General features: G+C 44.1%; 1 protein-coding gene across 2 annotated transcripts in view; it reads left to right on the forward strand.

The window, feature by feature from the left end:
- Positions 1 to 9,343: 9,343 nt before the first annotated feature.
- SHQ1 (SHQ1, H/ACA ribonucleoprotein assembly factor) overlaps positions 9,344 to 27,033 on the forward strand; it is a 58,132-nt gene continuing 40,442 nt past the window's right edge. Inside the window, exons 1-7 of one of the 2 annotated variants that reach the window (XM_081902278.1) lie at positions 9,344 to 9,481; positions 12,399 to 12,573; positions 13,875 to 13,936; positions 14,748 to 14,870; positions 16,581 to 16,741; positions 18,850 to 18,962; positions 20,830 to 20,960. In XM_081902278.1, coding sequence (XP_081758404.1) covers positions 12,431 to 12,573; positions 13,875 to 13,936; positions 14,748 to 14,870; positions 16,581 to 16,741; positions 18,850 to 18,962; positions 20,830 to 20,960 — 733 coding nt within the window. In that variant the 5' untranslated portion in view covers positions 9,344 to 9,481; positions 12,399 to 12,430. Of the gene's footprint in view, positions 9,486 to 12,398; positions 12,574 to 13,874; positions 13,937 to 14,747; positions 14,871 to 16,580; positions 16,742 to 18,849; positions 18,963 to 20,829; positions 20,961 to 27,033 lie in introns of both variants that reach the window. The other variant, XM_081902279.1, reaches the window with a different exon arrangement.

Below are 27,033 nucleotides of genomic sequence, written 5' to 3' on the forward strand. Positions count from 1 at the left end.
GACGCGAACCCGGTTCCCCCAGATTATGAGACTACCGCTCTTAACCACTACACCACACTGCAAAGTATGCACAGGCATACTTTCCCCTGTTTTTCCATACTGCTTCCTGAAAGGGATGCCAGCAAGCCTGAGTGCTGCGTAAAAGCAGAGGGCTTAAATATCACCCACTCGAGCGGATTGCGATGAATAACCTAGGCTGGCACATGCATGATTTGAAGGGTGTAGGTTGTACCCAATGTAAGTCCTACTCAGAGTAGACCCGCTGAAATTAAACTAACATGACTAACTCACATCCATTCATTTCACCGGATCTGCTCTGTGTAGAACTTATCTGAATACAGCCATTATGTTGCACAGACCTGCCTTAGGACAAAAGAAATTTTCTCGCTCTCTCTGAACTAGATTCCATTTGTCTCAGTGGTGACATTTTTAAAGGAAGGAGCTTGGCCTGATAGTTATGAATCTGCCCTGTCCAAAAAGAGCACTGAAATGTCTCCCTCTTTCTGTAAGGGGCAACTGATTTATGGGGGAGGGGTGCTGACTGTTGCGTCTTTTTGTTTTTATGTGGCTTGAAGAATGCTTGGCCAGCATTGTCTGGAAAGCTAACTAAAACCAGATGTTTCTCTCTGTAAACAAAGCAAACCAAGTTCACACCCAGTATAAACATAACATGATTCAAGTGGGATCTTCACATGTAGTATGGTGAATTGCATAGGATACTTTTCATCTCTTTTTGCATCTGTACATTGCATACAGTCCTCATTTAGTGATCTCCCGTTTCTGAGAAAACCAGCGATGACGTCACTTGCATTTTCATTTACACACTGCATATGCATTCAATAAACTGTGCAAATACTTTTAATGTGACAGCAGAGCATATGAATCCCCTGTATCCAGGCATTAATTGATTGTTGTGTGGATCATAGGTAGGAAACCTGTGACTTTCCAAATATTGCTGGACTATATATCCCACCATCTCTGACGATTGGCCGTTCTGACTGGGACTAATGTGAGTTGGAGTCCAGCAACAACTGAAGGGTTCTCCACCCTTGCTGTCGAAGTAAGGCGACCATAAATCCACCACTGTGAGTTCTAAAAAGTTTGGGATCCAGTGTCTTGTTGTCACAGCTGGAACAGGTTAATGGAGCTTACTCCCAGGTTAGTGGGTAAACCGACTTCATCCAGTGCACAAGACACAATGGGTGATATCCAACATCAATCATATTCAGAATAGACCCATGGAAATTAATGGACTTAAATTTCTTGTCCAGTGATTTAAAGGGGTCTGCTCTGAGTATGGCTAACATTGGATAATAACCAAGTAGAAACACATACTGGAGATTAAAAGAAAATAAAGTTCACTGCAGAAATTTGCCAGAACAGAAAATTATTTACCAAATGGCAGGGGTATGTGCGTTCAAATTACTGTATTTTTTGCTCTATAAGACTCACTTTTTCCCTCCTAAAAAGTAAGGGGAAATGTGTGTGCGTCTTATGGAGCGAATGCAAGCTGCACAGCTATCCCAGAAGCCAGAACAGCAAGGATTGCTGCTTTCACTGCGCAGCGATCTTTCTTGCTGTTCTGGCTTCTGAGATTCAGAATATTTTTTTTCTTGTTTTCCTCCTCCAAAAACTAGGTGCGTCTTGTGGTCTGGTGCGTCTTATAGAGCGAAAAATACGGTAACTGAATGGGAAAATTATTCCATAATATGGATGCAGCCACTGTAAAGGTTCTTTGTCGTTTTCTCCCAGCTACTCATTCTTCCACCATAGTCTGGACACAGAGAAGGGCAACTCCATTTGCAATGTATATCAGTGGTTAAATGTTGTTTCTTAGTACACAGGTTTGATTCATTCGCACCTAAAAAAAATCTGAAGGGATTCACAATTCACATGTTTGACATAGAGCTGCCAGCTGAGCAGAAAAAGTACTTTGACCTGCTCCTGTGCCTTCAACTGCTACTTGTACTAGTAAGTGGAGCTTTTAATAACATGGAAATAAGCAACATCAGATGCTAATGCCTGCAGATCAAGCTATCATGAGATCAAGCTATCAAGAGACAAGAGTTTGCAGGAATAATTCCAGTACCTGAAAAATAAAATAAAACATGCATTAATTGTTTCAAAGCAAAGTACGCCAACTTCTCTGGTTTGTGGATTACAGCCAATAACATAAAACAGGTGAAGTGATGTAACATCAGCCTAGTTACAAATTGACAGTAATGATCTTATCATCGTCAGAAACAGGATGGAAAAAAGTATTTAACATGGGAATCAGTCCAGTGTAAAAGGCATTAGTGATACATCATTTTTTAAAGCACCTGATAAAGATGATTGATCCCATAATTAGGTTGTTAGTCTATTACTGCAGAGGCGTAAGATGAGAAATATATGACTTTTTCATGTCACCACAAAAATATAGGACATTACACTGAATTGGCAGCTCCCACTGAAAATGGCGGCTGTGTTTAGCTCCCTCTTCCCCCTCCATAACAGAGATGGGAATCTGTGGGCCTTCAAAGGCGGTCGGACTGCAACTTGCATCATCCCTGATCATTGGTCATGCTGGCTGTGGTAGATAGGACTTAGGACAGAATGCCAATTTTCTGATACCACAACATGGTTTATTTCCTTTCCTCAGCTCCATGTTATGATGTCAGGACATGAATACAGTGGTACCTCAGGTTACAGACACTTCAGGTTACAGACTCCACTAAACCAGAAATAGTACCTCGGGTTAAAAACTTTGCTTCAGGATGAGAACAGAAATCGTGTGGTGGCAACACAGCGGCAGTGGGAGGCCCCATTAGCTAAAGTGGTACCTCAGGTTAAGAACAGTTTCAGGTTAAGAACGGACCTCCGGAATGAATTAAGCTCTTAACCTGAGGTACTAACCAGAGACTATGGAAGCGGGAAGCTATGTGATGGTTGGATTTGGTGGCAGTCACAAATATAGAGTAATGTCTACTTTGGTTCCAGTGAGAATCTTTCTTCCTCAGACACGACCTCATGGGAGTATGAACTTAAAGAGTGCAGGATGCAGGGTTGAGTTACATTCTTTCTCTATGTAGTCCATGATCCTGCTCCATTTCAGCCATCCTGATGTCTGTGTTTATTATCTAATTGCATTATACCCCACCTTTCCAACAAGGAGCTCAAGGCTTTGGCCACAGTTGTTCTCCTGCTCCCCACAACAACCCTGTGCGGTAGAGTGGATGACTGGCTCAAAGTCACCCAGTGAGCTTCATGGCTGAGTGGGACTTTGAACCATGGCCTCCAAGGTCCCTAGTCCAGCACTGTAATCATTGCACATGTTCTGTTGTGTTTTATGTTCCAAAAGGGTGTTCCTGAGTTATCAATTCCCTGCCTGTAGGGATGCCTGATGGCTGGCAGTACTGAGATTGCTGCTGGCTGGCCCAGTGGCATAGCATGGGTTGCCTGCACCCGGGGCTGCGCTGTGATGGCCTGGGATTCCGATTCAGAAGCTGAACCAGAGGAATCCCAGCCTGCACAGGAGTCCCCGCCTCCAGGGCCGGCTGAACTGGGGCAAGGCCTAGATTCTGAGGAGCCTGCACCTGTGTCAGATCCTCAGGAGCAGGCACCAGGTGAAACCATTCTGGCCCCAGAGGTGCTTGAGGACTCAGTGTCTACAGGTGAGCCTCCTCCGGGGCCCAGTAACCCTTCGGCCTCTCCTGAACTGCAGAGGCTTAGGGCAGAGAGGCGAAGGGAACTGGTTTCTCCCAGGAGGAGTGCTCGCCTTAAGGCCAGGGGAGGCGGGGCTCCTGGGGGCCGGGACCGCCCCTGGCCTTAGAAGAAGATAAAGGTCAGTCAGCCCGGTCCCAGGTTGCGGGAGCAACGTCGTTGTTGGCTTCCAGCGTTTCTGTTCCCTGCCCGGCCTCCTGCTTCTGACCTTCCAGCGTTTCTGTTCCCTGCCCGGCCTCCTGCTTCAGACCTTCCAGTGTTCCTGTTCCCTGCCCGGCCTCCTGCTTCTGACCTTCCAGCGTTCCTGTTCCCTGCCCGGCCTCCTGCTTCTGACCTTCCAGCGTTCCTGTTCCCTGCCCGGCCTCCTGCTTCTGACCTTCCAGCGTTCCTGTTCCCCGCCCGGCTCCCTGTTTCGGACCTCGCCTCTCATCTTGTGAACTCGGACTACGGTAACGGTACCTCCCCCCCCCCCGGACCAGCACATGCGCAGAGGGGAGGTGGGGCGAGGGAGGGAAACGGATGGAATCTGCATATGGATTCAACACCTACTGGCGCCCTCGGTGTCACCCAAATTGCAGCCACAGAGATAAGAAAAAAAGAGCTGCTCTGTTGTCTGGAGAGGCCACTTCCTGGATCGCATGGAGAAGCTGTTTCCAATTGAGCCCACCAAGGGAAGCGCACAGCTGTATTTAGGCACCACTGGGTGCTTCCACTAACAATTTTGTGGCTGGAGCATACACACACACACCGTGCACCCCCCATACTACACCACTGGGCTGGCCCACTGGCGCTGCTGGAGTGGGGGGCACAGGAGCACAGTCTTGTGTGTGTGTGGTGTGTGGTGTTTTGTGGTCACTTCACTGTTGCTGCAGGCTCATTGGCTTCTTCTGTATGTGGGTGGCATGTGGTGGCTGCAGAATTTCCAGGGAAATTGAGTGCATATATGCTGTTTTTGTAATTCCTGGCAATGAGTGTTTCTTCCTCCTTCCTGACTTCAGAACACATTGAATATGGTGGTCCTTTGGCTGGGGAAGCTGTGGCGTACCCCCCACCCACACAGTGTGAATATTGGATAGCTCTGTTCGTTAAAAGTTAAGCATAGAATTAGGCTATAAATATTATGGCAAGTGAATGAAAATAACTTCTTTCTTCTCTTACTCCCCCCACTTATTGTAAGACAACCCTGACATTTGATAGAAGGAAATACTGAAAGTGAATAAAGGGCAACGTTTCAAGAATATATTATGCCTCATGCAAGGAACTTACTGAACTTAAGAGTAGCTAGACTTCCTTCTAAAATTTAACATGGAATCGAACAATTCAGCTTCCCATATTCTCTCTGTAGGGATTAAGCAAGGGATTTGGATAAAGACTGAGCTACTCTGGAAATAAAAAAGATATCATTGGATGGTCATAACACTATTATGAGTGAAACTATTATAGCCTATAAAGTCCTGAGAAATTAAATCAATGACCTGGAAAACAAGATCACGTTAAGGAACATTAGATTAGCAGGGTGTCCCTCAGGGCACAGAAGAGAAGAAGCTTAAAAAAAAGAAAAGAAAGAAACTCACACAATCTGGTTTCTAGTAAATGCAAGGATGAAAAGTTATGCTCCCTTGCACCCAGCAGTATTCAGAGATATTTTATATTCTAATCTCTGAAGAAACACCATTTCCATCACATTTGGAGACTGGTGAGGGTACTTTCATGTAGTCTACCAGCATGTGGCTGGGAAACCATGTGAAAATGTATCTTCAGCTGTTATCCTGTAAGTTGCATCTGTTTTAGTGCACATGAAACCAAACTGTATCAAGGCATCTTCAAATTGACAAGCCAGGAGCCTGACAGTGACCACTATGTGTGTATGTCTAACCCCCCGCAACCCTTTCAATCTTGTTGTTGGTGTAGCTATTCTTGAAAAGTATGTCTATTTAGTTCCTTAAAAGCCTTCTTTCCTGGATACTTAAAAGTACCAGAGGCTCAACAAAATACCCACTGTGCTTCAAAACAACTTGTACCTGTCACATTGTTCAAATGTGAAAGCTTTTCATCCTCCCCAACAGATACCCCCGAAAGACAGAATGGGTAGCATTGTAAAAAAATAAATTAAAAAAGCATATAATCAGGTGACACTCCCCAAATCCTGCCCCTCATTAGAGATCTATATCTATCTATCAATCAGCTGAATTAGAAAGGCTTAAAGCTATGGTTTTCCCAGTAGTGATGTATGGAAGTGAGAGCTGGACCATAAAGAAGGCTGACTGCTGATGAATTGGTGCTTTTGAATTATGGTGCTGGAGGAGACTCTTGAGAGTCCCATGGACTGCAAGAAGATAAAACCTATCCATTCTGAAGGAAATCAGCCCTGAGTGCTCAATGGAAGGACAGATCGTGAAGCTGAGGCTCCAATACTTTGGCCACCTCATGAGAAGAGAAGACTCCCTGGAAAAGACCCTGATGCTGGGAAAGATGGAGGGCACAAGGAGAAGGGGACGACAGAGGACAAGATGGTTGGATAGTGTTCTCAAAGCTACCAGCATGAGTTTGACCAAACTGTGGGAGGTAGTGGAAGACAGGAGTGCCTGGTGTGCTCTGGTCCATGGAGTCATGAAGAGTTGGACACGACTAAACGACAACAACTTGGAATATGCCCAGTTTTAAACACATGGGCCAGTTCAGAAAAAGGTGTACCCTAAATCCTATTGCATTCTTTCTCAGAACAAGCAAGTTCAGCAGGAATTGCTTCCATTGTGTTAGAACTTCAGCCATACAGCTCAGTCTTGTGGCTGAGTATCTAGAATAACCATGTTTGTCTAACTCTCAAATGTGTGTGCATAGGACTGCAGTTATAGTTGTGCTTACGCCCTGTTGCCACCAAGTTAGTTGCAAATAATGTATGCCTACTGATTTCAATTGGAGAGTGGACTTTATTGTGACCCAACTTCTTGGGAACTGGGCCAAGAGCTAACGTCACCTAGCTGGGTAGGGAATTCCTCTCTCTTGCCTTCTTATAAAACCTTTATTCTGGGAGCTCTGTTCCAGACCCCATCTGTCCCCATTTTAGATCCTTAACTGGTCATGAGTTTTTATTCCTATATTTCATGGTAGTCTTTTCCAATATAGAAAATATTTCTGTTACATTTATTTTTATCAAATACATTTGCTACTTTCCCAAGACTCCTCCAGGACACCAGAGATCATACTCATAGCCTGATGCCTGTTCTGTTGGTACCTTGTAGAGGACACTCTCCTGCTTGCTTGGGTGCATGATTTGTGCTGGCCCAAAGCATATTTTGCACAGGAGACACACCCAGTTACTTATTTTTTCCTTCATATTTTGGCTATAATTGTCTGCATGGATGCCCTTGACTGTATAGAGGACACTCTGCCATTTGTTTGGCTGCATGATTTGAGCTGAACCAAAGCATGTATCCATTCTGAAGGAAATCAGCCCTGAGTGCTCACTGGAAGGACAGATTGTGAAGCTGAGGCTCCAATACTTTGGCCACCTCATGAGAAGAGAAGACTCCCTGGAAAAGACCCTGGTGTTGGGAAAGATGGAGGGCACAAGGAGAAGGGGACGACAGAGGACGAGATGGTTGGATAGTGTTCTCAAAGCTACCAGCATGAGTTTGACCAAACTGTGGGAGGTAGTGGAAGACAGGAGTGCCTGGTGTGCTCTGGTCCATGGAGTCATGAAGAGTTGGACACGACTAAACGACAACAACTTGGAATATGCCCAGTTTTAAACACATGGGCCAGTTCAGAAAAAGGTGTACCCTAAATCCTATTGCATTCTTTCTCAGAACAAGCAAGTTCAGCAGGAATTGCTTCCATTGTGTTAGAACTTCAGCCATACAGCTCAGTCTTGTGGCTGAGTATCTAGAATAACCATGTTTGTCTAACTCTCAAATGTGTGTGCATAGGACTGCAGTTATAGTTGTGCTTACGCCCTGTTGCCACCAAGTTAGTTGCAAATAATGTATGCCTACTGATTTCAATTGGAGAGTGGACTTTATTGTGACCCAACTTCTTGGGAACTGGGCCAAGAGCTAACGTCACCTAGCTGGGTAGGGAATTCCTCTCTCTTGCCTTCTTATAAAACCTTTATTCTGGGAGCTCTGTTCCAGACCCCATCTGTCCCCATTTTAGATCCTTAACTGGTCATGAGTTTTTATTCCTATATTTCATGGTAGTCTTTTCCAATATAGAAAATATTTCTGTTACATTTATTTTTATCAAATACATTTGCTACTTTCCCAAGACTCCTCCAGGACACCAGAGATCATACTCATAGCCTGATGCCTGTTCTGTTGGTACCTTGTAGAGGACACTCTCCTGCTTGCTTGGGTGCATGATTTGTGCTGGCCCAAAGCATATTTTGCACAGGAGACACACCCAGTTACTTATTTTTTCCTTCATATTTTGGCTATAATTGTCTGCATGGATGCCCTTGACTGTATAGAGGACACTCTGCCATTTGTTTGGCTGCATGATTTGAGCTGAACCAAAGCATGTATCCATTCTGAAGGAAATCAGCCCTGAGTGCTCACTGGAAGGACAGATTGTGAAGCTGAGGCTCCAATACTTTGGCCACCTCATGAGAAGAGAAGACTCCCTGGAAAAGACCCTGGTGTTGGGAAAGATGGAGGGCACAAGGAGAAGGGGACGACAGAGGACGAGATGGTTGGATAGTGTTCTCGAAGCTACAAACATGAGTCTGACCAAACTGCGGGAGGCAGTGGAAGACAGGAGTGCCTGGCGTGCTCTGGTCCATGGGGTCACGAAGAGTCGGACACGACTAAACAACAACAACAACAACAACAACAAAGCATGTTTGGGGCTGGATGCCACAAGATACTTATTCCACCCCCCCCATCAGATTTCCACAAACCGACTATGCGCCAGTAGGGCACTTTGGGTTGGCATTTTGTAGAGGACCCTCTCCCATTTGCTCGGGTGTATGATTTATGCTGGCCCAAAGCATGTTTTGGGATTGGGATGGGCACCCCGTTACTTAAGTTTTTTAATGGTGCTACATTGTCATCATGCATTTAAGAGTGTTTCCCAAGCATAATTTTGATTGTTGGGATTTTTTTTTTAAAAAAGTGCCCACCACCCAATCATGCACATTAATGATATTTATTTGGTGGCTCAGGGGCATATGGACTTTAATGTGGGGATACAGGAGCTTCTTAGTTCTTCGAAGTTTTGAGCAAAGTAAGGAACTAGGAACTGAGGATGCAGCTTCGCTGCCATTCAGTAGTATTACTATAAGCTGGTTGGAAGATTACTGGAAAGCCAACCCAAGCATTTGCATTGCAAAAAGTAAAAAAAAGCAATGCCTCTTTGGAGCGTGGCCAGCAGCAAACACAGAACTAGGGAAAAGTCACGCGCAGCTGCCCGCTTCGCTCGCATCGCCCGTTATAGGGAACCGAAAGGAAGGCGCAGGCGCGGGATGGCGACATTCCTTTCCCTCGCCGGGCTCCTGTCACGTGACGCTCACTCCGCCGCGCCACCCTCTTTTTTCACATTCTCGGCGATTTGTGAATGGGCGCGAGCCTACAGCTCCTGCCAATGAGCTTGTAGCCCGCCTCCCAAGCGGCCCGTCTCCGAGAGACCCTTGTTCTCCATTGGAGAGAATGGTTGTTGACTGCAGGCTCCAGCCAATTGGAAGCCTATGCGCCATCGGGATGGGCGGGCCGGTGGGCGGTAGGGGAAGACGGGTTCTGCCAGCGCGTGTGTGGAAGTGCCTGGTCTTCGGTCGGGTCGGTGGGTGAGTGTTGGCCGGGGCTGGTTGCCGAGCCTGGCGTTTTTCGTAGTCTTTTAGAGCGGGGATGGAGCTGTGTGGAAATGGAGGCTGTAGCCGACAGTAATACGCGTACAGACACACATGCACAGATATACACGCATGCACACACCAACATACACAGAGACATGCGCGCACATATCCACACACTTATAAACACACACACACTTATCCATGGCTAAAGGGAGCTGGAGGGGAATTTGTAGCAGCAGCAGCAGCATCAGTCTTTTATGCCACCCTGTGTTGGGATGGCACCATGTGTGTTTAGCTCTTGGCTTTTCGACAGGCATGCCCATTGATGTCTGTGTCAGAGAGTAAGTGTGTAGAAGCAGCAGGTTGTACCTTACTGCGGACTCTTGAGTCACTCACCATTTAGAAACATGTTTGCTGTGTTCTCTGTGAAATGGAAGCAGGCTTTATTGAGGCTCCCAACTCACGATGGGTGTCAGAGGCAGCAATGCCTCTGAATATATCAGTTCCTGGTGTGGGGAAGGGGAGTCGCCAATGGGGAAAGTGATCTTGGGTTCATATCCTATTTGTGGAATTCACATAATAAAAATGTGGCTGGCGATGCTGAGGTTAGTTAGTGGTTCCAAGTTTTTTATTTGCTAGAAGATCTGAAGCACTTTTTTAAAAAAGTAAAGCTCATGTATCCCTGAACTCCCAATTAAAGTTTGTATGCTCTCAATTTGTATTTTTATGTTGTGAACATCCGTGTGATCTTTGGATGAAGGCTGGTGTACAAATTTATTCATTTAATAATAATAATAATAAATATTAGTAAAAAAAAAATAAAAAAAATCCTTCCAGTAGCACCTTAAAGACCAACTAAGTTAGTTCTTGGTATGAGCTTTCGTGTGCATGCACACTTCTTCAGATACCTCCATGGTATCTGAAGGAGTGTGCATGCACACGAAAGCTCATACCAAGAACTAACTTAGTTGGTCTTTAAGGTGCTACTGGAAGGAATTTTTTTATTTTGTTTTGACTATGGCAGACCAACACGGCTACCTATCAATAAATATTAGGATATCCCTTGGCTTATATATATGTACATGAACAGGGGTCTCCTTCCTTTGTCCCAACAATAATGTTATTCAATTAAAATAATCATGGTTGTGAAATGCTCATAAATGTGTGATGGCATCATAATACCATAAAAAAGTAACTGGGGGTCTGCACACTAAAATGTGCTTTCAACCAGGGCAAATCATATGCCCAGGTAAATGGGAGAGTGTCATCTGAGATTCCAGTGCATCATATGTGTCTCAGAGCTCCCTGTGGATACGTGGCACAGATGAGGGTATCTGTATACAACAAAAATAAACAAGCTGGTGGGGCGGAAGTAACTGTAGGTGTCCACACTGAAATGTGCTTTGGGCCGCCTCAGATCATCCCCCAGGAATTCCTGTAGAATTGTTGATCTGTTAGGTGAACAGAGGTCTCCTATCAACTCTCTCTCACCACCTTTAACCAAATACAGCTCCCAGGACTCTTTGGGAGAAGCCATGACTCTTTGAAGTGGCGTGATATTGCTTTAAATGTATAGTGCAGATGGAACCTGCTCTACTAAATGTGCTTGAACACGGGTGTATTGTACTGCTTCCTTTCTTCTTCTAGCTCCACTGTCTCACCAGCTGCTGCAGAGCCTGATTGAACATCTCCAACTCATGAACACTCTTGATAACATCATCTGTTTCTGCAGTGTGCCCTACTTTCCTTCATCTTTGGCAAATAGGCCTGTCATCATAAAATCTATCCTGCGCCCAGTGGCTCTTTCCACTCTGTCATGTGCTGTGACTCCATTCCCTAGGTCTCATAAACTCTTGTTTCATATCTGCTTGAACTTTTGCATCTCCCTCTGTATCTTTTTTTCCAACATACTTTCATTGATTACTCATATCAGTCATGTCAGCATTTTCCATCTAGTGTTTTCTTCAAGGTATTAGCTTCCAATCTTCCCATCCGGAAGGCTCTGATGCAGTCATGCTCCTGACAACATTGCTGTGTAAAAGCTGTATTTTGTTTATGATTTCCCCTAGGAAAGTGTTTTCCCATTTTGCCAAAAAGGCAATTTTAATTCCCTATGAATAGCAGCATCCTACACTCTTTCCATAGACCTTTTCTTGAGCAACTGCTCTTTGTCCTCAGTCCTACTTACTTCCAGTCATTTAACCGCTCCTAAGCCTCAAAGCATATTCCCTCAAACTTTCAGTGAAGTCCCAAAATCTTGAATAAAACCTTTGCTTTAATTCACACAGGATACACACTTCAAGCATTAACCCCAGCCCATTGAAAGATCTATTCTACCATCTCCTTTTGATCTGATAGTCATTAATGCCTCTGCTTTCTGCCACTTGCACAACTCATGTAACCCAAAAATGGATTGCCAAATAGCTTTACATCTTCCCAAAGTTACTGTTTCCTTGTGTATTTTCCCCTGAAAAGGTAGAGCAGCCTGGGAGGGTGCTCCAAAGACATTGGGTAGTGTTTATGAGATTTGGACCCTGATGGCTGGGCCTGTACCATGCTGCTTCATCACCAGCATTATTACAAGTGGTGTTCTTGATGTCTCTGAGATGGTTGCCCTGTGCTTTAGACTTCTCAGGCCTTTTCATGGTGCCAGATATGATGCCTCAGGGTCCTACAATTTTAGGATGAGGGGTGGGCCCCACTGCAGTCACCTTGGAGTCAAAGCGGGGGGGGGGGGAGGATCTCCCCCTCATAAAATTTACAAAACTATTTCAGACTGCCAGTAAATGGACAATTAGAAAAATTAATTAACAGAAATCCATTTATCATACTCAGGTGTTCATATGTCACTGGTATTCTCTTATGTTTGCTCAGATGGTGATTCTTTTATTTCCATGACATAATTTTTCAGGCAGCATCTTTGGCTTGTGAACAGTATTCAGCATGATAACTCCAGCGTTTGAACTGAGTCAGGATCCAGATTTTCTTACAATAACAATCAAAGTACCATATGCACGAGTTTCAGAGTTTGAGGTCTATTTTGAAGGGAAGGAGTTCAAGTTTTATGCAAAACCGTACTTTCTCAGGTAAGTAACATCACTTCATTAGGTTGCGTTTAATTGCTTATGTATTGTTTGTCACATTGTGTTAATAAGCGCTTCCCCACTGTGTTTCTGGGGGCAAGTTTGCTCATTTGTGTGTGAGACAGAAAATCCTTAATATAGGATACATTCTGGAATCACATATTGGCTGAATTCAGTCTGTGGTTTGTTTTGAGAATTATCCTGGGATCCACAGTGGTACAACCCTGGCTTATTAATCTAGCTGCTTTGTGCAAACTACAATAGCCTGTATTCAAATGAGATGAGAAACTGGTTTGTTCCAAACCATTAATGAACACTTCAGATTTCCTCCTTATTTGTGCAGAAGAGGGAGAAATAGAATGTATGAGTCCAAGACTTGCTGTAGTACGTTGTTTTGTTTCAGCCGTGTGCTTACACTTCACCCTGAAGACTTTCTGTGAATGTGTTCTATACACACATTGTAAATGACACCTCTGGCATTTATATAGTGTTATTTTGAATGTTAAAAACACCTGGCATACATACTCAGTATATTCTTGCAATAGCTCCTTAAGAGGCACCAGTATTATTTCTATTATAGAGGGTGGGGTGAGACTTATCACTTTGTGATTTCATGGCTGAGGTGGGATGTGAACTAGCTCTTGTTTCTGAATTTTATTTTTTCTCCCCTGGGTTTTCTCCTATATTAGATACCAGCATGGGCATCTGGAATAACACTCATGCTTGTTGAGCAAGTCTTCTCAGTGGACAATTAGTATTTATTAAAATATTGAGAAAGCAGGAAAGATTCTAGGCAGAACTTGAGAGGGGATAGGGCCTTAAGGTCATGCATTCACCATTCTGCAAGGCACACGGCAGTTACCAGTGTGGTGTAGTGGTTAAGAGCGGTAGACTTGTAATCTGGGGAACCGGGTTCGTGTCTCCGCTCCTCCACATGCAGCTGCTGGGTGACCTTGGGCTAGTCACACTTCTCTGAAGTCTCTCAGCCTCACTCACCTCACAGAGTGTTTGTTGTGGGGGAGGAAGGGAAAGGAGAATGTTAGCCGCTTTGAGACTCCTTCAGGTAGTGATAAAGCGGGATATCAAATCCAAACTCCTCTTACCTAATCTGTCCTTTTCTGCCTTCATTCTCTGCTCTTCTCGCTACCTTACTCAAATCGCACAGCTTCCAATTAGGCTTTCTTTTGCATTGAAGTGTACATGGAAGGAGGTTTTCTAAAGCCTTGAACCAGTCCCTGATTTCCTATTATCCTTACCCCTGCATCAGATATGTAATTAAACGCCTTTAATTCCACCTCTCCCAGATTGGCTCTTCCAGGAAGAATTGTCGAGGATGGGAGAGAGAAAGCATCGTATGACGACACAGGTTTGTAATTCTTTTTAAGTAAATATCTTCATTTGGAAGAAAGTGTGATATGCAAGATTCCTCTGCTGTTACATTTGCTTCCACTTCTAGCAGTAGTATAAAATGAAGCTAGCTGTCCTGGTTGTTTCAGAATGTTTTGCTTCGTAGAGATAAGTGGGATGCTTTAGGTTTGCTAGACGGAAGACAACGATGCTTCCCATGTCACAATTTTCTTTGTGCAGAGAGCGTCAAGCGCAGCCTTATCTAGTGGAATGTGTTGCATGACAAATTATGAATTTGGGAAGAATGTTTTGTGTCTGTTCCCCATCTTCTTAGCTTGGGTTTTTGGACTGATTGAGCAAGACATGTAGTAGATGTATTTAATTTGTGCCTCTCACTTGCAATATGGAAGGTGGTGGAAGAAAGCAAAAGCCACTTGCCCTCGTTCTGTTTGAAGAGGGGCCTTTTTGAGATATATGAGGCCTAGATGTGGAACTGCATCTTGTGTGACTTCCAAATCTTTCCACTGGGAGGGTGTGCAGATCCTCCTTTTGTAAGTTAGGATCGAAGCTGAAAATGAGCTGTAATCACCTGTGCTCCTCTTTTTCTGCTTTATGAATGTGTGAAATCATTAATGAATGGGGGCGCTGCACTTGCAGGCCTCTGTCTCTGGAGTAATGCAAGTAAAAATGAGAGCAGGCAGGATTTTGTTTTTGGTTTTTTAGTATAGTCTGGCCAGCAGTTTTGCTATTGCTTTTCGAAACACCCTAGTAGTAGCTTATCCGGATAAATGGGGAAATGCCTTTTGTTAACACAATCCTTTTCTTTCAAGGGGTTTTTACAATCCATCTTCCCAAGGAAGTTCCCGGAGAGAATTTTGATGGGCTAGATATGTTGACAGCTCTGTTAGCGCCAAAGAAATCCAGATCTGCAAAACCTTTAGTCGAAGAGATAGGTTTGTATAATTTTAATTTTAATAATGGCTCACGGGTTCATTCTCCCTCCCTCCCTCTCTAAGTTCAGAGAAAGATGAATTTATGTGCTAGATGTTTTACTTGCACTGCTTCCTGCAAATAGGAATTTAATGCTTTACATAGGCTGATAATGTTTCTGGTTGTTCATAGAAACACAGGAAGCTGCCTTTTTGGTTTCTTGGTAATTGCACCTGCCCTGTGGGAACCCGCCCCTGCCATCAGATGTCAAGGAAATAAACAACTTTTAGACTTTTAGAAGACATCTGAAGGCAGCCCTGTTTAGGGAAGTTTTTAATGTTTGATGTTTTATCATGTTTTTAATCTGTTGGGAGCCGCCCAGAGTGGCTGGGGAGGCCCAGTCAGATGGGCAGCATAGAAATAATAAAATTATTATTACAGTGGTACCTCTGGTTAAGAACTTAATTCGTTCCGGAGGTCCGTTCTTAACCTGAAACTATTCTTAACCTGAGGTACCACTTTAGCTAATGGGGCCTCCCGCTGCCGCCGCGTGATTTCTGTTCTCATCCTGAGGCAAAGTTCTCAACCCCAGGTACTATTTCTGGGTATACGGAGTCTGTAATCTGAAGCGTCTGTAACCCGAGGTACCACTGTATTGCCTTCCCCAATCAAGTGCTGCCCAGATGTTTTGGCTGCTCCCTTTATGCCTGACTATTGGCTATGCTGGCTGGGGGCTGCCGGGAGTTGTAGTCCAACCATGCCTGGAGATCATTGAGATCGAGGGAGCCAGATCAACACTAACACACTAAGGAATGTGTTTCGTGTTAACTCTGGAGTCGTACCTTGGTTCTCAAATTTAATCCATTCTGGGATTCCGTTCAACTCCCGAAATGGTTTGAAAACCAAGGTGCAGGAGCTTCCTGCAGCCAATTGGAAGCTGTGTAAGCTGCGTTGGATGTTCGGCTTCCAAAAAAAGTTTGCAAACCTGAACACTCACTTGCGACGTTCGGGAGCTGATTTGTTCTACAACTAAGGCGTTCTACTACCAAGGTACCACTGTACTTGACCAAACTCCATCTGAAACCAAAGGGGCACATTGGTTGCTGGATGTGAAATATATTGGCATTATTTTCAGCCCCCCTACTCCACTATTAATTTCCCCATATATTGCCCAACACACTCTTTGATCTTGCCATTGAGAACTAACCTCACTTGTCATTTCCGGGCACCACTTCTGGGTCCCTGGTGTGTGTGTGCAGTTGCATGAAAATAGAAGATGCATCAGTGGGGAGTTGGGAGTATATACACATACTTCATCATAAACCTAAAAGTAGAATTCATTATAGTGAACTGGGCAGATTTATGTGTGATGTTGGCCAAGTACTAATCCTATCTTTTGCTCAGTATCAGTTTTTCTGGTTCTTAGGTTTATATCTCTGTCTTTTCACACAAACAAATGTAGCGTATGTACCCCAAGTGAAGGTGCACACGTTCCTGCAGTATTAAATGACATGGTTAGGGCCTCCACCCCACAGGCCTCATGAATCTTGTCCCTCTTAATCAAAGTGGCTTCCACTGTGTGGATGATCTGGGAGGCAGGGTGAAGCAGCACGATTCCAGTTTCCAAAGTGGGGGCTCTGGTGGTGCCTTGTGGAGTTGGAGAAGAAATTTTCTGATAGGAAGATTTGTTACCTTTTTGTTCCCCCACCCCCCACCTGACCTCAAAACTTCAGGTGCTGAAAATCAAGAAGAGGAGGAGGAGGAGGAAGAAGAGGAAGAATTTGACTGGGAAATTGAACAGACTCCTTATGTCGAAAGCAAAGACAGCCCCTTATGTTCGCCTTGCACCTATGGATTTGGAAATCTGAAATCGGGAGTTTTCAAACGTCTTCAGGTATTTAAAAACAAACAACAAACCCATCAACTCTTCTAATAGGCACAGCTTCTTCCCTCAGTCTCCAATCCAGAACTAAATGTATTACATATCAGCGTGAAGGAAATCCTCATAGCGTTGCTATTGAAATGGAATAAACCCAACATACAAACATTGATATCTGGGTGGCTTCCACAAATAAATGTGCGATGTCAAGGCAACATAGCTGTTCACATTCATTGGGCAGCATTCAATGAAGTTTTACTCATAGGAGACCGGTTGAAGTTGGGGCCAGCTTAGTCACGCTCATTAAAATCAATGGGTTGAAACTTAGTTGAATCCCATCCATTCTTATAAGCAAACAATATGTTCGGAACCACCTTGAGGTTGGGCAGTGGCCCATTTGAAACAACCCATACAATGTGAGCCTTAACCTATAAAGCGAAATCCTCTGTCCTTAGCTTTGGCAGTAGGTCCCATCGAATAAGGCAAAGGGAGGCTGCTTCCATTGTTTTCTGCTGCGTTCTCTCCCATAGCCTAGAACCCTGTGGAGCAGCTTTTCAGAGAACAAGACACCGCAGGAGGTAGTGGAAAATGCCTTCCCACTCTAGTTGTCTAGCAGGAAGACTCTGAGCTGGGGTTCCGTTTGCGAGAACTTTGAATCCAAACGCTTGCAATGATTAAGTGGCAATCATTCCAAAAGGTTGTGCGTTCTGATCGTAAGTGCCCTTTTTGCTGACGCCATGGAATTTCTGTATAAAGCCCCACGTGAGTGCCCCTGGGGTTCATGATGATACTGTATTGTTTTAATTAGTGTTTCTATAGTTGTTTTGATTTTGTGTGGAGTGCCCTACCTGGGTGGATGGAGCAGCCAAGTAATTTCGTGGTCCCCGAGAGGGGGCAATGACAATAAATATATAATAATAATAATAATAATTATTATTATTATTATTATGCTTAATTGTGCATGATTTTGCATTGCGTAATTGGCCTGATGCAAAATTTTCACATTTAGGGGAAGGTAGCCCATCTAGGTGAAGGAAAACTCTGATCCTAAATCTACATTGCCTTATAGGCAGGGGGTCCAGCTCTTGGGGGCCGAGCCCTTTTGCATCCCCCAATACCTTTGGGGTGGGGGCCACCCCCACCCCCAATGTCCAGAAAGCATGGAGCTGAATGTGGCACTCCTCCAGTGTCCAGCTCCTTCACATCCTGCTTCAGAGGGGAAGGAAGGTTGAAGTAGCCTCCTGGTGGTGGCGGCGCTAGCATAAGGAGGCTCTGGCCAGTCAGCAGGCTTGCACCTTGGGGAGGTCGCTTTGGTGCTGCTAATGCAGCGATTTGACTTCACCCACAAATACTCACTCCATTGTCTCTCTAGACAGATGGATGCCAATGTTCAGGGGATTTCCATGGTCGGAGATAGTGTGTCTTCAGTTGAAATTTGTGGAAGATGCTTAGCAGCCTGTAACGATGAAAACTGACAGTTAAATATAAATCTTAGAATTGTGTTGTCTCTTCCTAGGTGCTGCAGGCTTGCTTGTGGTTTGTTTGTTTTTTGGTTTTGGAAAAAATACATGATTTTCTCTGTATAAGCAAAGAGAAGAATCCACACAGCGCAGTTCTGTGAAGAATACAATGCAGGAAATGAAAGTATTGTGTTAAATGAACTGTTCAGCTTTCTTCATTATGGAAGCAGTGGGGTTCTGTAAATACTTGTTCTCAGGCTCCTGTTTTCAAACTTGTTTAGGAGTAATGTGAAGGTGCTTCTTGCGGGAGCTTGCAATATTTTCAAATAGGCTATAACCACGGGTGGGCAGATACCAGCAGAGGTGGTTCCTTCGGACCTCAAGCTCCTTGACCATTTTCAGTAGCAGCCTCATGTAGAGCTCGTTGCATAAATTCAATCAAAGTTTACTTGGAATGCAAGCGACTGAGGCCAGGCAAACTCAGCCCATAGCTGGGCATAGTGCTATTGCTGGGTGTAGACTCCCTTTACCCCGATACCATCTGTGTCTCCATTGTCAGCTTTGATTTGAGATGAACCTCGCACGTTTTCTGCCTAAACCTTTAACAAAGTCAACCCCCCCACCTTTACAGGTTTGCTTATTCCTTTGTGGTTGTCTTTGCAGGATGAACTTAATGATGTTATCGATATAAAAAATCCAGATGTGACCTCTGCAGCTGAACGCAGAGAGAAAAGGCTGGCAGCAGAAGATGCCAAATTTGATCCTGATCATTACCTGTAAGTCCTTGCATATGGCGTGTTTCTGCAATATCTGGTTGACCATCTTGTCATCATTTAATAGAAAGTGGATCGAAGAGGCCTATTTTTTAAATAGGAAATGAGTGGTTTCCGTATCTCCTACTATTTTGCCTTATGCTGCATTTTAGACTCTCTTTATGTATAATTGCCACGGAGCTGATGACTGATATGATTCAGGTGTGGTTTTTCTGAGACTCTGTTAGAGCCAAAGGCCAGCTGAAATTCAAGCTGAGTAGACACAACGATTGCAGAACGTCATCAACATAAGGAACCCCACGACTCCCTGAAATTACCTTTCTTACTCCACATAATAGAGTATAATAATCTTGAGTATAGTACTCTAAGGTGTAATAGGTGTAATTGATCCACTCCGGCCATGAGAAAGAAACAGGTTTTTTGCTGCATATTTCAGCTGTTCACCCTTGAGAAATGGGATAATAACTTACATAAGGGTTGCCTCTATATCAAGTCCACTGGTCCATTTATTCCAGTACAGTGGTACCTCGGGTTACATACACTTCAGGTTACATACGCTTCAGGTTACAGACTCCGCTAGCCCAGAAATATTACCTTGGGTTAAGAACTTTGCTTCAGGATGAGAACAGAAATAGTGCTCCGGTGGCGCGGCAGCAGCAGGAGGCCCCCATTAGCTAAAGTGGTGCTTCAGCTTAAGAACAGTTTCAGCTTAAGAACAGACCTCCAGAACGAATTAAGTATTTAACTGAGGTACCACTGTATTGTCAAAAATACTGGCAGTAGAGATTGCTTCATTAAGACAAATGAGGCACTGCCCCACCAACCTTAGTCCCGCCCCCCAGCCAGCTCCCACCTGTCTGCCTTCTTACTTAAAAGCAGCTCAGGGTGACGCTGCCTGCTTGTTTCCTCCCCCTTCGTCCCAGTGTACCCGCGCCTTGCATGACATCTTTGGGAGGAGAAAAGGCTGAGGAGTAAACCCTTCCTTAGTGGAGTCCCTAAGACAGTTGGATGGTGCCTGGTATGCCTCCTTCCAGCAACTCCTGCTGCCAAGCTGGTGCCAAACGTATTGCTCTGATTTATTTTGGACCACATCAGCGAAGCCAAGAGGGAAGTGTTGTCATCTGGGCAGCCCAGGACCTCCATACAGACCGCCCAGGCTGCTCCCAGATTGTTCACTTCATTGCTGCTAATGCAGCAGAAACAACGCAGGAGGCAGCAGTTATGAATCACAGCCGCAGCAGGGGCTGTGATTCTCCAGTGGTTTGACTTCACCCCGTGAGGCACATTCCATTGTGTCTCACAATAGATGGAGAGTTCCAATGTTGCTCTTGTAGAACTTGGCAGGGAGGATGATGGGGATGAAACTAGGATTAGTGGACTACATCTGTTCTGTCTGCCTGCATTGTGTCCTACTCGTCTCAATGAACTGCAGTCACCACTGCTACCTGGCAATACCTGGCGATTGAACCTGGGTCCTTTTCCAGGCAAAGCATGTGGTCTACAGCTACAGCCCTTTTCCCATATCTCACTGTGTTACGCTATTTAGTTGCACGGACAAGGGGTGGGTGGAACAACAGATGTGACTCTCTAACTTCGTAAGGTGGGGTACATTTAAACCTGCACAAAAGTCTATACCTTCCCTTCTCTCCATCCTCCATTCCGGTGAGCAAGATATAACTCACTTGCATCATCCCTGTAGCAAGATACACAAATCTCAGGTGGGTCTGGGAGTCCTGCACCTCTGGGTGTGTAAACCTTTGCATGCTACTGAGAAGCTTAAGGAAATGATGATTACGTATTATGATTATTTGGCAACATACATGAATGCCTAATTTTGGACCGTGATGCAGGAATCCTTTTATCTTTCCAGTGCTGACTTCTTTGAAGATGAGACTATTCACCATCTGTTGAAATATGAGCCTTGGTGGGTTAAAGCCTCTAGAAAGAAGATGGATTCCCAAGAAAGCCATCCTTTGAATGAGAGCAGACAGGCAGTAATTGGTAAGACCCCACTTTCCAGATCTTCTGTGGATGCTGATGGACAGCTGCAGGCCTCTTTAGTGGGTATTTTTCAACCAGGTATTTGCTCTCCTTTGCAAAAAAGGAGGGACTATGCAAACATCCCACCCCTTCTTTTTGAAAGGACTGTCAAAAGTTTGCTTGAGATTTTATGGCACAAAAATAACAGAGAAAAGAACTGTTGGGAGTGAATTGCTGCTTTTCTCTTCCTGTTTTCCCAGAACCCTTCCTTTCACTCTCCCAGGCCAAACAAGAAGCCTGAGAACCCTTAGAAAGGATCCTAAATATAGGCAACGTTTTCATGCTTTTTGGTTTCTCAGTCTTGGAGCTGGTCTCATATACTGTGTGGTGTGACTGGCGTTGTTTCTGCACAACACTGGACCAGTCCCACAGTCTGCCTAGCAACAAAGTGAGAATATCTTAAGCAGAGAAGGGTCAGTGCACAACACTCTTAAGAGGGGCAAGAACCCATTTTCACTGTATTTTCCTAGTGTGCCCAAGCAGCCTGTTAAGACCACTGCGCATTCATGAACATATAAAGTTAATGAAATCTATTTGCAAATTCAAATTTTTGTTTGACATTTGTCTTAGCGGTTGAGTCAAACAGCGACTGTGGTTTCATTTTGTTGCTGCTGTGCTTTGACTAAAAGCCGTTTTCAAATTGGGTGATACTGATGAATGTGTCTTTTTGCTATCTTCCCTTGGTTAACTGTACTGAACGACAGTATTAAGGACTGCTTTATGTGTCCTTCTATAGTTGAACCATTGACAGTAGAACTACTTTCTGTTCTTGCCAGATATCTCGTGGCAAGGAAAATTAAACTTGTACTATTTAAAGAAATCTTAAAAGTTACCGTTATTAGCTTTTCTTTGTAAAGGCATTTTGGGTTGCAAAATCTGAATAAGAAGCACACATTAGAAAGTTGTTGTTGCTGCTTCTGCTGCTACTGTTGTTAAAATCTGTATATGGCCTATACCTGCAGGTCTCAGGATGGTTCACAAGATAAAATTACAATATAAACACATAAAATACATAATAAAAATAAGAACAAAAACAACCTAATAACATTCCCTCAACACATTTTGTTAGAGGGAGTGTTTACCAATGGAAGTCATGGATCGTTCTTCCATGGAGACTCTAGAGTGGAAATGGATGAGCATTTAACTTCTGGCAGTTAAATAAGTTGAAACAGGGCTTGTGAGGTCCCTCATAATTCTTACAGTGTGTAACCTTGATGCAGGTAAAATCTGAAGAAGGGCTGTTAAGAATAAGGGGGCTTTAAAAATGCATGACACCTGTCTTCCCTGCTGTATCGCAGTGCTTCATCATAAAATGAATCTGAGCCTGACTCATTTTATAATAGATGAAATTCTTACTGTATTGCTGTGTGGTGAGATTTACTCTTCAGAAGAGGTATTGCACCCATGTCATGTAATACAGTTGTATAGGTGACATTTTGAATGGTTATCTGCGGCGCTTAAGTAAAGCAAATGGCATTTTTAAAAAAATTGATTCCTTTTGTAAATTCTCTTTGTTGACAACAGTCACTGTAACTGCAGAGGCTTTAAAATTTCCAGAAAGAAATGCAAGGGCTGATTATATCCGATTAACAACACCCGCCCCCCCCCTTGGAACCTGCAGCCAAAAGCCTGAGGCCACTTGCATTAGATTACAACACTTACAGACTTTTTTATAAGTCATATTCAAAACAAAAATAAAATAGCTTATCTTTGATTTTTTTATTATTATTTTTGCCTTTTTTGGTTTGCTTGATTTGCTGTACTTTATGTCCAAGTTCTGGGACAGGGTGTGTGCGTATCACAGCTCTTAGCTGTTCTGCTTTAGCTTTCGTGCAATGCATCTGTTTGCTTTCTTGTCTCTTCTTCCTTTGCTTCTTTCTGCTCCAGCCTTCCTACACCAGGCTGCTGAAAAGACACCCCCCCCTCAAAAAAGTCAGCAGAAATAATAGTGCGGTGCAGGCCGCCATAATTTTTGGCTTTGTGACCAAGTATCCCTCCAGTAGAGGGCGCTTCATTCCTTTCACTGACAGGCCGAAATTTCCTTTCGTTCCATTATGCAAAGCAAGTCAAACAAATTCTTTACATAAGCTTAACTAATTACTTGGCTTTTCTCATGGGGTTGGGGGAAGGAGATGGTTAGCCTTGCTCCCCAAACTGAAGCCTTGCTCCCCAAACGTCAGGTGAAAGAATTTAACTTCTTTTAAAAGTCACGTTTGGCTTGCCTAACAGCAGTTCATTTTTATTTGGTTTCACAATGCAGAATTCTAAAGCTCTGTTTCAGGCGACAAGCAGTCTTCATAAGCGTAGGCAGCCACATGCATTTAATATATCATTTACATGCTCTGAGGTAATTTATTTTGTCTCCTAGTAATCTATCATGCTTACTAGCGATCAGTCTCCGATTTCCTTTTATAGGAGAAGAAAAATGATGCTTTTTTTTTCTTTTAAGGCCTCGTCTTTCCCTTTGCATCTATGGCTCCAATCCTATGCCTGCTTTCCTGGGAGTAAGCTTCCTTGGAACTTGGTGGGAATTACTTTAGAGTAGATATGTGTGGGATTGCACTGCTGCCGCCTAAATGAAATGTTCACAAGTCTTATTTATTAGGTCCTTGGATTTAATGAAAGGGTTAGTGTTCTGCATCCCAGACATTCAAATGCCTTTTGTGACAATGATAGGCAAAGGGATTTCGGAAAGGTCCTAAAAAGTTATGGCCACAGATTGACAGGGCCCAGACCAGGTTGCACGTGTGACTATCCTGTAAGGCTGAGGTGGTGGTCCATGTGGTACGAACTAAAGATCTAGGTATGGATTCTGCTTCCTTGAGTGCCATGTTTCCACACCATTATGATTGCTTGCCTTTTTGTTGTTGCCCTAAAGTGGAAGTGGGGAAACTCTGCCCCTCCAGATATTGTTTGGACTTCAACTCCTATCACCCCCAACCTTTGGACCATGGTGGTTGAGTCTGATGGGAATTGAAGTTCAGCAGCGCCTGGAGGGAACTGATTCCTCATCCCTGATCTTGAGGAAATAGAGCACCTCATCTTTCATACCAGAGGCACTTGCTACAGTGTAGTATAAGTTTTGTCATTGCCATTCAAGACAATTAGTTTGGGTCATTATAATTGCTTGTCGTAAAGGACAGCAAAATGAGTCTTAAAGATGGACAAATTTACTACAGCAGCAGCTTCCATCTCATTTAATCAGATGCATGAATAGCAGTCCTAGGTTGGCACATACATAGTTTGGAACGAGGCCAGGAGGAATGGAGAGGAATATGTATCTGTAAGAAACATGCGAACTGTGTTTCTTCAGAATAATCTCCAAACCTAAGGGAGGAAAACTCAATTTTTCTACCTCTTCTGGATTGATTTCTTTCTTCTGTAGTATAAATGAATGGTAGGATTGTAGAGTTGGAAGATACCCTGAGGGTCATCTAATTCAAGCCCTGCAATGCAGGAAGCTCAAAGCATCCATGACAGATGGTCATCCAACCTTTGCTTTAAAACTTCAAAAGAAGGATACTCCCACCATCTTCAAAGGGAGCCCACTCCACTGTTGAACAGCACTTGCAGTTGGAAAGTTCTTCCTGGTGTTTTGTTGGAATCTCCTTTCTTGTAACTTGAATTCATTGGTTTGAGTCCTACCCTCTGGTGCAGGAGAAAACAAGCTTCACCATCTACCATGTGACAGCTTTTTAGCTATTTGAACATAGCTATCATATCTCCTCCCAGTCTTCTCATATCCAGGCTAAACATACCCAATTCCCTCAACTGTTCCTCACCAGGCTTGGTTTCCAGACCCTTGATCATCTTGGTTGCCTTCCTCTGCACATCTTCCTGCTTGTCAACTTCCTTCTTAAATGGTGGTGCCCAGAACTGGCAGGTGTAGTCTGAGCAAGGCAGAATAGAGTGGTACTATTACTTCCATTGATTTTGATCAGTTTGATTCAGTCTAGAATAGCATTTGCTCCCCCTCTTTTTTTTCTGGTGTGGACTCATGTTAAGCTTGTGGTCCACTAAGATCCCAAGATCCTTTTCACATGTACCATTGGTAAGCCAAATGTCCCCCATTTTATATATGTGCAGTTGGTTCTTCCTGCTTAAGTGCAGAATCTTACATTTCTCCCTTCTGAAATTCATTTTTCGTTTTGGCCCAGTTCTCTAATCTGTTAAGGTATTTATTTCATTTCATTTGAGAATGGTTTGATAATATGTTTGGACATATCTCAGTGTTACTAGAGTGGCTGGGGCAAACCAGCCAGATAGGTAAAGGTAAAGGGACCTCTGACCATTAGGTCCAGTCGTGTCCGACTCTGGGGTTGTGGCGCTCATCTATCTTTATGGCCAAGGGAGCTGGCGTACAGCTTCCAGGTCATGTGGCCAGCATGACTAAGCCACTTCTGGCAAACCAGAGCAGCACACAGAAACGCCATTTACCTTCCCGTTGGAGTGGTACCTATTTATCTACTTGCACTCTGACGTGCTTTTGAACTGCTAGGTTGGCAGGAGCAGGGACCGAGCAACGGGAGCTCACCCCGTTGCGGGGATTCGAACTGCCGACCTTCTGATCGGCAAGTCCTAGGCTCTGTGGTTTAACCCACAGCTCCACCCGCGTCCCTTACCCAGCCAGATGGGTGGGCTATAAATAATAAAATTATTATTAGTATTATTAGTCCTTGAAAGAATTTAGATGTAACTAAACCACAGAGCCTAGGGGTTGCCGATCAGAAGGTCGGCGGTTTGAATCCCCTGGGCTGAACGATCGGGGTGGAGATGCTCCTTCAGGTATACAGGACTGAGGCCGTTTAGGGCTTTGAAGGTCAGCACCAACACTTTTAATTGTGCTCGGAAACGTACTGGGAGCCAATGCAGATCTCTCAGGACTGGTGTTATGTGGTCCTGGCGGCCATTCCCATTCACCAGTCTAGCTGCTGCATTCTGGATTAATTGCAGTTTCCGGGTCACCTTCAAAGGTAGCCCCACGTAGAGCGCATTGCAGTAGTCCAATATACCTTCTGTTAACATCTTTCCTTATCTCTATCAATTTAAAATCGCGCCTGCAGTTCAGTTTTTGCTGCATGTTTTGATTTTTAGTTTTAGTACAACCTGTATATGCATTTCTAATTTTCAGCTTCTTCAGATAATTGCTATGCTGTTTCATACGTTTGTTAAAAAAAAAAAGAATCAGAGCTTGGTTTTACCCCCCTCCTTCTTCACTCAATTATTGATGCCATTTACATTCAAAGGGATATACCTGAAAGTACTTGCATTGACTGTTTAAAGGGAGCAATCTTTATCCAGTCTAGATTTCAAAATAATTGACAACTACAATAAGTTTTGAAGCGAGGGTGGAACGCGTCTTGAAGGGATGTCTTTAGAATCTAAAACATTTGCATTAGTCATCTATCAAAGGTCTTGCATTAGGGAATCGACTGCTAGCCTGACTTGTTGATCACTAGCAGACTCGGATATGTTTTGTATAATATGGTTCTGTTTCATTTGATCTAAGGCAAATGACATAGGACAGACTGACGGTCCATCTAGCTTAGTATTTTTCCCATTGACTGGCAGCTGTTTTCCAGGGTTTCAGAAAGGGAGTGCTTTTTCCAAGGCTGCTGGAAAGTGCTGGGGTGCTTGAACCTGGGGAGCTTAACATGCTCTGCCATCATTGAGCCACATTCCTTGCCTGACCTAAGTGTTATATCTTCCTTGCTACCAGAAGCTTTGCTACCACATCCTCTGCTTTAGGCAAAACTGCCTCTGGTGCGTTCTCTCTCTCAGCTGTCACCTAGGAGCAGCCATTTTACCTGGCAATAGCAGAGGGAGAGATGGGAAGAAGGGACACTCCTTCATCTCTGCTGACCTTCGGTTCCTCCTTTCCCTCAGCTACCTCCATTTGAGCCGATTCTTTATAAGAGTTTCGTGGGCAGTATCCAGCGAACTTGTTCCCTCAGCACAGGGATTTACCCTTCCACAGTGGGACTTTGCCCCTCTTCTCTGTCTCCCCAGGTGTGCCCTGTTCCATCCCCAGAAC

Source organism: Podarcis melisellensis (genome assembly GCF_964234715.1).
Source record: "Podarcis melisellensis genome assembly, chromosome: 2".
Lineage (NCBI taxonomy): Eukaryota > Metazoa > Chordata > Lepidosauria > Squamata > Lacertidae > Podarcis > Podarcis melisellensis.